This window comes from Vulpes vulpes, chromosome 11 (genome assembly GCF_048418805.1).
Source record: "Vulpes vulpes isolate BD-2025 chromosome 11, VulVul3, whole genome shotgun sequence".
NCBI classification, from domain to species: domain Eukaryota; kingdom Metazoa; phylum Chordata; class Mammalia; order Carnivora; family Canidae; genus Vulpes; species Vulpes vulpes.
Window position 1 is genome coordinate 102,416,223 of NC_132790.1, and position 12,178 is coordinate 102,428,400.

Below are 12,178 nucleotides of genomic sequence, written 5' to 3' on the forward strand. Positions count from 1 at the left end.
CAATGAAGATAGAAAGGGCTGGACTAATCTAGAGGTGATGTGTGGAGTAGAAGCTGGTGGAACTGCCGACCAATCATATGTACTGCATAAGGGTAAGATTCGCGGAAGAGTGTCACAAAGATTTCCAGCATGAGAGTAAACAAGAAATATCAAGGGAAGAGGATCAGGCTTGAGGGAAAGCTTATGAGTTCACTCATGGACATGATTTTGAAATGTCTGTGTGGAAATAATTGGAAAAAAAGTTCTGATGATCAGGAGAGGGACCAGAAATGGAGCCACGTATGATAGACATATGGGTTACATTTTAGACCTTCTATAGAGTGCCTAAGAACAGAATGCCAAGATGTAAAAAGTGGGTAAAGAGACCACAACTAAAAAAAAAGATTGACAGAGATGCAATTCATTAGCAGTTTTTTAAGAAGGGGAGACTGTAAAGATAAAACTGAGGTAACAAGTAGATTTGGGTATTACAGAATTTTTAGGGACCATTTTGCAAAAGCTGTAGGGGCAAAATGTAACAGGAAGAAGAAAAGCAGTAACTTGGTTGAAAGAGTAAAATTTGTACAGGATTTGTGAGACTTTGAATGTATTTATAGTCCAAGGATAAACAGTGAGTTTGAATCTCAAGAAACAGAAAAAAACCTAAAAGGATATGGAAAGGTTTAGGTTCTAAAGCACAAGTGAATGGATTTGCTTTCTGAAACAAGGAAAAGGAGTCAGGATTGATGAACATAAAACTTTAGAGGTGAATGAGAATGAGGCCGAAAAAATACGAGGGTCAGGGAAGCTGATATGAGGTCATTGGCACTTGTGGAGAAAGCATAGGAAATTGTGAGAAATGAGAATGGAAACCAACTATGGATGTTGATGAAACATGAGCAATATGGAAGGATCCATGGTAACGTGTTGATTACTATGTGTGGAATTGAATGGTTGTCTTGGGGTTCAGGTTGGGTAGGGAAGGAAGCAGAGCCTGGAGAGGAATGTTAAGTCTGGGGGAATTTGGAAGAGGCAAGAGACTAGAAGTTGTGTATGAAGTTAGTGGAAGATGTATTATTGGTCAATGGTCCTGCTATAACGTCCAAAGGGAATGATCATGAATTATAAGAATACTTCTTACCACTTACCAGTAGTGTTCTTTGATATCAAATTTTGTGGTACATCTAATAAGATTCATATCCCCATCTATAAATTGGGATTGCCATTTTTTAGAGAATATAAAAAATTATAGGATGAACGAAATCATGTATAAATGACTCTACATACATTTAAATAATATCAGAAAGCAATTGGAAAGGAAAACAAGTTTCTTCCAAATTCCCTTAGTAATCGATGAGGGATTTATCCGAATGACTCCATTTAATAAATGAATTTTCTTTGAGTGAATTCATTCAGATTCGTTGTAGAGAGCATGTTGATTTTTGATAAAATTTTCAAATGTGTGCTTTTTAAATTAATTGTTATCTATGCTATTTTGACATAATTCAAAGGGGTGTTTTTTATTTATATACACATGCACACACACTTGGAAATCTTGATTGACAGCATGAAGCTCCATTACATAAAATATTTAACCACAGCACAAGAGCCATTTGCAGTTTAAAAAAAATATATAAAACAATATTCCAATGAATTGTCCATGTATAGCAACAAATCAGTAAGAAAGGACAAACTGGCATAGTGAAATAGATAAATCAGATTTAGGCAGGGTAGTTTATTGAATTTAAATTGTGCCCAGTTGGCCCAAGAGCTATATATAAGCAATCCATCTTACGTTGTTAATGGAGGTTCTTGAAATCCACCTGATGTTTGCATTATTAAATTTCAGTCTAATGAGCTCGGCTAATACATATTGAAGATGGTTGTAAGGAGTAGAATGTGAATCTGAGCGGGATAATTTGAAAGAAACATAAGCTGAGCATTTTACATGACTCAAGGGGTATATCTACAATTACACATATAACCAAAATTGAATTTAAATGGAATTTCTATTATCCTTGTCCTTCTACCAGGGAGAATAAAGTGTAAATGAAGTAAAAGTCTTTAGAGTTACTGGTGGTTTGTTTTTATTATCTAATTTAATAGATTCTTGCAATGATACAGAGTGGCATAAAAGTTTTAATATTTCATGACTTTAAATGCAGTCTAAGTACGTATTAAAGCTTGTAAATGGAAACAGATGTCTATGTAATTGGATATAGCACTTCACAGTACTATTATATAAGTTTTATGTTTTAAGAAAGTGTCAATATTGATGGTGAAGAAAAACAAGACTTTGAAGAAAAATAGTTATATATGTGGCATTTTTTTAATTCCTCTTTTAAAGCCAGGTTTTATACTTCTAAAGAATATGTTGATTTTACATAGGAAAAATATATGCAGCAAAAAAAAAAAAATAACTGAAGAGCGTGTTTATTTTTTAAATCACAGTTTACATTGCTGTTATTATAATAAAGGCTCATCTAAAGTTTAATGCTGGCACAGTTTGATTCTTTCTCTTTTGACGAGGCAATACTTTTTTAACTTAATATTTCATCAACTATAATGCTATTAGAGACTTATTTTCACTTAGTTCACTCATCAGGCAGTGAGCTGGCAATAAAGGAGAATCGCTCCTTTGAGACATTAATGCTTTGGAATAAATGATGTGCTAGAACAGAAATTTAATTAATTTACAGAGTATATTGATAGTCCCTTGTTACTGTGCTGTATATTTTTAATCTTCTTTAACATCTGTAGTAAAGTGTTTGAAAACCCCTGCAGTTGAGCAACTAGTAGATAATTAAGTAATAAGGGAAGAGGTTTCTAGAGGGAAAAAGATTCTTTTTACCAAATGCTGTCATAACATGAATAAAGAACTGCTACTCTGATATGCAATGAAAAAAAATAATATGCTACCTAATTTGATACTGTTCCAAAGATATTACAAGCTTCTTATATTTAAAATGTGAATTGTAGCTTAAGAACTTTCCTCCAAAGTTTAAAATAGATGACTTTTAATGACCAACAGGTATTCCCAATTCATATACCATCATTTAAACTTTATGTTGCTTAAATTAATTTTCTTTTTTTGTACAGAGATTATCTTGAACTAAGCTTTAAAGATTCTGAATATATGTAAAAGATATATTAAACATTTTCAGCCATTTTGGTTTCTTGTTTATGTCACAAGAAATATGCAATGGATTTCTTTTCCCTTTCCCCAATATTTTCAATGTTTTATGATACAGACAAAATAACAGAAATTGCGTTGTTTTTGTTTCAGCAAAAGCTGATGAAGCATTGAAAGCAAAAGAAAGAAATGAAGAAGAAGCAAAGAGAAGAAAGGAGGAAGGTAAAGTCATGTGTTCATTTTGCTTCAAAGCAGTCATTCTGTTGGGGAATCACTATTTGGTGTGATTGTCTTCATTCCCTGGGAAAACCATAGATTATAATCAAATGTCAAATCACTATTTGGTGTGATTGTCTTCATTCCCTGGGAAAACCATAGATTATAATCAAATGTCTTGGGGGATACCTCATGCTACTTCATGAACCTAAACTCTGACATAATATCATGCTATATTCAGTGTCTTGGATGCTAAGTAATGTTTGCTAGCATAAGATTAGTTTATAAGCATCCTAGTATGTATTTTGGGGAAAAATTATGAAGTAGATCTGGTGCTGGTTTGTTTCCTTCTGACTTTTAACTCTAAGTTAACAAATTATCAAAATCGGTTATAGAAATGGATGGAATTTATGTGTACATTTTGAAACATTTTAACAATAAGGAAGAAAAGTCCCCTTCTCAACAATATTTTAAAAAGCTGTTAAAAGGTAGCAATAAAGTGTCAGAAATTACCATAATTCAAATTAAGAAATTCATGTCAGAATTTCTGTAGGTTAAATATTTTCTGTTGAAAACATTGAAGCCACCACCCAAAAATATTACACAAAAAAATCTAATACATTTTTATCTCCCCTAACAAATTTTTATTTCCCCTTTAGTTTGCTATGATTTATGTGAGTGAATATTTTACATTTTTCGTCGCAGAGGCTTTAGCTATACTGTCGTAAATACAGTGCTTAAAGCAAGATCCAGGCAAGTCTTTCTCAGTGAGTTAAGTTGATGATCCACGTGGACTGGCAATCATGTCACTTCACTGGCTAATTAGCAGAGTAACTATTTCCTCTGTGAGGTTTCAAGAATTAAAGCCTGATATGTTCCAGATATTGGCTTTGAGTGCTCTTGTCTAAATCTGAAAATTGTAATTTTTATCTTAGTACATATCTTTTACTGGAACAACCAGAAAAAAAAAATCCCTCCCAACTTAACAGTTGAGGCTGGGATCCTATCAAACCTAAAATGTTTGTGTTTTGGAATGCCTAAAAGCAGTATTCTGTTAGAGCCAAGGCCCCAAAGCAAGTAAAAACCAACAACTAGGTAAAAACCAACAACAAAAACTAGGTTCAGGTGACAGAGCCCTACAAATAAGTAGATTCAAATTAAATGTGGACTGATTTATACGAATGGATAGTTTTCGTACCGTTTGACCCCTGTAAGTCCTGACGTTATGCTTTTGTCTTAGATCAACTAATTTTATGGCATAGTGAGAAAACAAGTGAATTCCTATGGCAAGAATTCTCTTCTTTGACGTTCTGAAGTGCACATTTTGGCATTGTTAGTGGAAACGATCTATCTGATTTCAATGATGTTTATCGTCACCCATAGAAAAAATAGATAGAATACTAGATGCAAAGTAGCCTAAGCAAATTATAATATTTAGTACTGCTATGTTAAGTGGTATTCTGATCAATGTAACTAATTAATAACATAATAGTCCTTATAAAACATTGTGGTACTGTAAATTACAAGTGTGGTACTTATTACCAACCAACAGAGTGAATATATGTTCTAATAGTTATTAGTCTAATCTCATTAATTCAAATCTTAATTGGAGTCATGAGCAGTTAAAAAAAGTATGGCGCTGATGTGGTAACCACAGATATTGAAATTGCTAGGTGATTTATTATTATGAAAAACAGATAATATGAATGCTTGTGCTAGTAAAACAAGCATTTTAAGTACTTTGGAACCCTTCATTTACATAGCAATAATTGATATTTATAATAGTCTCCTTTTTTTTTTTTTCACTAAATCACCTCTACACATATTTTTAAAGATATTTTACTAAGAATGTCTTAAGTAACTACAGATACTGGGACATTCTATTACAATTCCTTTGAAAGTATTTCTTTCCTTTAGACATTCAGGAAGTCAAACTGACCTTGCACTTAGTCTGTGATATACAATAACCTTTTTCATTTCAGTACCTGAGAAGTGTTTGAAAAGGACATCCCTCTAATTATAGCTGTTTTAATTAGCATCTTTATAAGTCTGTCATCCTGGCAAGGGTATAAACTCTAGGATTATGGAGGATTTAGTATCCAGGATGCCTAGCACATAAAAAATACTGTTCCTTAATTATGGAATGAATGAATGAATGAATGACCAGTTTACCCTTTGTTCTTTCAAATCCATGCTTAAATGACTTATCTTAAGCTTGTAATTGATTTTAAATAACCTCACTGAAAGTATAACCCAACTTTGTTATGTCTCTTTTCTAAGATAAGACCTCATCCATTAGGCTATTTCTCTAAAGAATCGCAGCAATTCAAAGAGAAAACAAGGAACTTCAAAAATCTATCAATATTTGCTAATGGATTTATCAAGTCCTTACCTAAGCTCATTGAATATTATGTGCATACAAAAGTCATAGGAATATTAACACAAATGTTGAAGAAAAATTCTGATAAAGAACCTATGTGACACTGATTTCATTCTTTGTTCTTGTTTGCTTCCAAAATTGTTTTCTTATGTGTTATCTAGATACTTGAGTGCAATCAAATTAACCCTTCTTGAACATGATTAATGTATAAGCTGCATTTATTTTATTTCATATAATTAGCTACAAACTGAAACCTGAGATACATCTGTATGTGTATATATTTCTGCGTCTGAAAGAGTAATAATCCTATATTTCCAATCTATAAGCCACTAGTAATTCATTCTGTCACATCATTTATACAATTCATCTCTTTAATTTCTCAGCACGCTGATATGCAGCACAGGATTGAAAGCATTGTTAAAATGTAGATAAATGTTATCTGCCCAGCTCCTTTTAGCCATTCTCTGTTACCTCAAAAAAGCTCTTGTATTAGCATAGCAAGATCTGTGCCTTGCAAATACATTCTGACTATTATGCAGTCCTTTCCTTTGAGTCTTCTTAAATCAGTATCATAACTATGTTTGCAAGTATCATAGCCAATAAAGTCAGGCTACTCACCAAAACTTGTCCAGGGTAACTATTTTGCCTTCTACCCTTTAAACAGTGGGAGCCCGGAGTGGTCTTCATGGTCTTTACACAGCTCTGTTGAGTTTCCACTCATTGACTATTACTAGTACATTGGTATGGATCTTCTTTCTTGAACCATTTACTCTCTAACTTTCCATTTAAGTTAAATTATGTAAAAGTTACATTCTTTAGTAAAAGTCAGCTGAATATTTAAAGTTTAGGTTTATAGTTTCCTTCTTAAAAAACAAGTACTTTTTTCCTGGATTATATCTTAGGAAAAATGAATAACATTAAATCTTTCAGTTCTGCTTTCTTCCTTATTCTTTGATATAATAAATGCTTGACTTCAGCTTCTCTTTTTCTTTGTATGTGTTTGAAAATGTTCTGACTATATGTAATTATAAGTCATTTCAACTTTTATCCTTGGTAGGTTTTTTGTATAATTGCATGCTTTAGCAAAACTTCTTAGGTTTTCTTTATTTTTATATTTAATATAGTATTTATTTTAGGGTTTTAGTTATGTTTTAAATCCATTTATAAAGGGACACCTGGGTAGCTCAGCGGTTGAGCACCTGCCCCTGGCTCAGGGTGTGATCCTGGAGACCCAGGATCGAGTCCCACATCGGCCTCCCTGCATGGAGCCTGCTTCTCCCTCTGCCTATGTCTCTGCCTCTCTCTCCCTCTCTCTCTCTGTGTCTCTCTCTCTCTCTCTGTGTCTCTCATGAATAAATAAATAAAATCTTTAATAAAAATAAATAAGTCCATTTATAAGATAATAGTCTTCTGTTGTATTTTGACTTCTCTCTAATATGAATTTCTTATTTGTGCCATAGGTATAGCAGCTTTCGAATTCCTTTTCCCCTTGTGTTTATTCAAAGCAGCTCTACCCATCTGTTAGTTTTCTACTTCAAATATTTTCTTTCCAAAAATGTTAGGGAACCCAATGTAAATTATTTATGGAAATGGTGGACAATGACAATATGAACACAATATGAATATCTGCCATACGTAATTGACAAGAAGTAAAACCAATTAGCCTAATTTCATTTTTTTTAGTCTTGTCAATCCTTTGGCAAAGGTGGGGATAAAAAGTGCAAGTAGCTGAAAGGAAGAAGGAATCACAGGCAATATTCTAAGTATTTCACATATTTTAACCTCTTAATCCTCATTAATTCTTTGACGTGTGTGCTGTTATTATCCCCATACTATCGGGAGGATAGGAAACTAGGGCACAGAGAGTTGCTCTGTGGCTGGTGAGTAATAAAGCCAGTACACAGACCCGGGCAGTATGATTGCAATACACATTCCCCTTCTTTAAACATGAATCATAGCCTTTATGATCAAATATAATATGATTTAATTCCCTCTTCTTCTATCCTCTGCCCTCTTCTCTGAATCTTGCCCATAAGCATTTCTTTTCTGTATTTTTTTGTGTCGTTAGATAGATCTGGACCCGTATTAGGTTTCCTCACTGGTTTCTGGGACACCCAACAGGCGAGATACTCTAGTCAGAAGGACATTTTGTGTAGGTGTCCATGTCCTTTTCCTAATAATTTCTCTGCTTTCCTCCCTAGTGAATGGCTGGTTTATGTAAGAACACCCACTTGTCAAGTTCACACCACCTTCAGAACCTGGACCAGAGCCAGACCTAAGCATGTCATATCTCAGGCACCTTTCTCAGAGGTCCTGGCTCTCCCAGTGTTTTAAGGTCCCGAGCATAAAGCACACTTAATACCAGGTCTTACTGCACTCAGGGAGGGAGCTGTTGTAATCCCTTTTTTCTTTCCCCAGCGGTTCCTTACCTAAGACCAGAGAAGAAGAGGAGTGTTGGGGACTCTGAGACATCCCTTATTCCTTCTTTGTAAGAAGAGATCCTTTATAAGAACGTTGGAGTGAAGTTAGAAGGGTAAAGAGCAGGTGCAGGAGTATCATTTGGGAGTCACTGTTTATTCTGTTGGCATGTTGATGTAAATAGGTAAGATGGAAATAGGGATTGTCCTTTCTTAAAAGCCTTCATCCTTAATTGGCTACCCGTTATAATATGCAGTATTTTTTTTCCTTCGTAGATTTAAACATTTGAAAGCATTCCCCACTCTTATCTCACTTTATTAGGTGGTTTTAAAATACCCTTTTTAAGGAAATTTCTGTTCCCATGTATCAGATTTAACAGTTCCACATCTTTCATAATGCAGTGTTTTGTAAAATATCTGTATAGTCTTTTAACACATTAGCTCTAATGTTAGAAAGCTGTTTTGTTTAAAAAGAAAGTTAATCTGCTTAGGTTGAATGCATTGCTTTATTCCATATTTTTTCTTCAAGTTTTTTATTTAGTCAAAAATCACTCAAGAACAAATATCTAGTTATTTAGCCTAGCCATCTGTCCTATTTCCCTCAGCTGTGATTTGTCCTTTATAGTCCCCTTGATTCCGTGTCTGCAGGATCTTGATTTTAAACATTTTTAACCTTTCTTTTGTATGTTATCTGTCATATTACAGAGCATCAGCTATTTTTTCCTCAGTTTTAATTCTGCCAATAAATGTGTGCTAATTCATTTTTAACTAACTTTTTAACAAAGAAAAGGATGCTTCATTTCCCGATAGCTCACTAATAATGTTTTTTGCTTCAGATGCATTCAGCTGTGCTCTATATGGACTTAGAAGCCAGTTTAGATCACATTTTATTTATTTTCAGTAAGGTGTTCATGTGTATGGAATACAGATACTCTGATCTCTGTTTAACCATTGTTAGGCCTCCAGTGGCCGGCCATCATGTATTTCCTTACTAATTTAAATATTTTCTGTTCTCTACACAAATTGCAAGACCAACTAAGGGCTACAGCTTTCTTTTCAATCAGATATTTCCATTATAAATTAAACATTGGAAAGCTGACATACATAGTGAATGCCTACAGGTGTACAGTTCTGAAGTCAGCTGTACCTGGTGGAAATAGCCCTACCTTATTCTAGCTGAAGGAAGAGAATGAGATGCAGAGTGCCAGCTCTACCATTTACTGGCTCTGTGATTGAATAAGTCCCTAAACTTCACTGTGACTCTAAAGTGAGGAAGATGACCAAATCAGCCTAAAATTATTAGCAATGACTACAAGTACTGCATAAATATAAAATATTTTTACTAAGAATTATAACACAAAAGAGCATAGTGATCAAACTCATATCATTCATTCTTTTTTTTTTAAGATTTATTTATTGGGGAGAGAGAGCGCGAGAGCACATGTGGGGGTGTACATGAGTGAGGGGAGGAGCAGAGGGAGAGAATCTTCAAGGAGACTCCCCACTGAGCACAGATGCCATTCCAGGACTCAGTCATGACCCATGATATCATGACCTGAACCAAAACCAACAGTCAGATGTTCAACCGACAGAGCCACTCAGGCACCCCATTCATTCTTTCTTGTAACTTTAAACAATTCAAAAAATATACTGACCAGCACATGCTGGGTACTATTCTAAGCCATATAAATAGAGCAGTGAATAAGGAAGTCAAGGCCCCTATACTCAAAGAGTATATATTCTGGAGGGGGAAGACAGGAAATAAACATGAAAATACAATAAGATCAAATAGGGATTAGTGTTTTCTCATCCTCTGTGTAACCATAAGAGGTCCCTTTAAGCCCAGTTTCCTGTCTGTTGATAAATAAAAGTGATGATAACAAGTCATCTACCATCTAAGAATGTAGTTGTGATAGAGTAGATATGAAACCATTTTATAGACTTCACCAAATGCTGCTATTTTATTATTAATTTTAAAAATACTTTATTAATTTTTTAAAAATCACTCCTCAGTGATTCATAGGTTAAAAAAAAAGGAAATCACAGTTGAAAGTATAAAATCACTTATCAGAATTTATGGGATGAAGATATATGGTGGAACTAGCTTGTTTGATCTCACCCTCCTTCTGAAAACAGATAGAAAAGCTGGTCAAAGCATTAAGACATATGTTTGAAGTCATCAAAGAGTTATTGAGGCAGTGGAGAAGTATGGGTCTCAGTTCCAGGAAAAAATGGTAAGCTCAACATTTGGAGCCAGTTTTCCCCTAGAGATGATTCCAGTAGTATCATCTGTCTGCCAATTCTTAAAGAGGTCACTGAAGGACTAAGAATCTGGGTAACACTTTTGAGAGACTCTTGGAGCTATGGGGATAAAAACTAGAATTCAGGGCCAGGAAAGGAAAGGAAGACTGATAAAACCATCAGGCTTTAGGTTGAGATCTTAACAGATTATTCCCTAAAAGTAAAGATGAACCAGAAATAGGCACCTCTAGGGACTGAAGCCCAGGTTTGAATCATCTCAATTCCTGATTGAAATAAGATCATTCAAGATTGCTGGTTCATCTATCCAGTTAACAAAGCAGATATAAATCCTTTCTGGAAGAAGGGAGCATTAGCCCAAATTCTCTTTACAGCTGCTTCTGTGTGACATCCATTAAAATACCCAGGCAGGGCGCCTGCATCGCTCAGTTGGTTAAGCATCTGCCTTCAGCTCAGTTCATGATCCCGGGATCCTGGGATCAAGTCCCATGTTGGGCTCCCTCAGCAGGAAGTCTGCTTCTCCTTCTGCCCCTCCCCCCTGCTCATGCTTTTCTCCCTTTCTCTCTCGAATGAATAAATCTTTAAAAAAATAAAAATTAAGAAAATTTAAAAATAAAAATAACCAGGCATATGAGAAAACAAGACAAGATGAAGAACCATGAGAAAGAAGAAGAAGATAAGAGAAACAACAGTCAGTAGGAACAGATTTACAGAGGATCAAGATAATGGAGTTGTTAGATGCAAATTTTAGTGTTACTCTGCTTATTTGTTCATGAAAATAGAAAACAATACTGAAAATTCCTGGTCATAGTTGGAAACTTAAAAATTTTAAAGAAAATATTGAACTGAAAAATGCATTAACCAAAATCAAGAACTTAATGAAGGCTTAAGGTCCAACTCCGTAGAGCAGGAAAAAGATTTGGAGAACTGAAAGCTTAGAAGGAAACATCTTGAATGAAGCACCGAAAAACAATTACAGGTAAAAGTACAGGGAAAGTACAGGTGGAAAGTACAAGTAAAGGACCTAAGGGATAAAATGAAAAGATTTAGTGTCTATACTTGAAGTCCCAGAAAAAAAGAGACTTAGGATAAGCAGTATTGGACAGGAAATGGCTGAGAATTTTCCAAAAACAGTTAAAAGACATCACGCTACAAACTAATGAAATGCTACAAACTCCAAACCAGATACATAGGATGTAACCTCACCTAGACACGTTACATTAAAAGTTATAAAAGCCAAAGACAAAATATCTTAAAACAGTAGAGAAAAATAGATTACATTCAAAGTAGCAAATATCAGACCAGAGCTGATTTCTGAACGGAAGATTTAGGAAGGCATGCTTGAGCCAATACCTGGTAGAATGACACCTTTAAATTCATGAAAGAAAATAATGCAAACTTACAGTTCTAAACCCAGCAAAAATATCCTTCAAGAATGAAGGTGCAATGTGGAATCACTATTTTGTATACCAGAAATTAATGTAACTTGTATGTTGAGCATATTTCAAGAAATATTTTTTTATTTTTAAAAAGAAGTTGCAGTAAATATAAGCAAAAACAGGAAAATTGTCACCAGCCAACCCTTCACTAAAAGAAATATGAATGAAAAAAATGAAACCTAGTTCATCCCACTGGCTAGAAACACAGACAATATAAACATTTTGTTGCATCTACTATCTATTTGATAGTAGAGATATGTGAAATAATAAATTGTGTTCGGGGAATAGGGTATAAAGTAAGCATTATACATTATTCATAGGGATAAAAGGAGGCATATATTTCTGTACCTTAAAT

At 34.3% G+C, this 12,178-nt stretch overlaps 1 protein-coding gene across 1 annotated transcript in view; it reads left to right on the forward strand.

Annotated features, from left to right (window-relative positions):
- RSRC1 (arginine and serine rich coiled-coil 1) overlaps positions 1 to 12,178 on the forward strand; it is a 402,099-nt gene that overhangs the window by 321,970 nt on the left and 67,951 nt on the right. Inside the window, exon 7 of the mRNA XM_072727251.1 lies at positions 3,266 to 3,334. Coding sequence (XP_072583352.1) covers positions 3,266 to 3,334 — 69 coding nt within the window. The remainder of the gene's footprint in view (positions 1 to 3,265; positions 3,335 to 12,178) is intronic.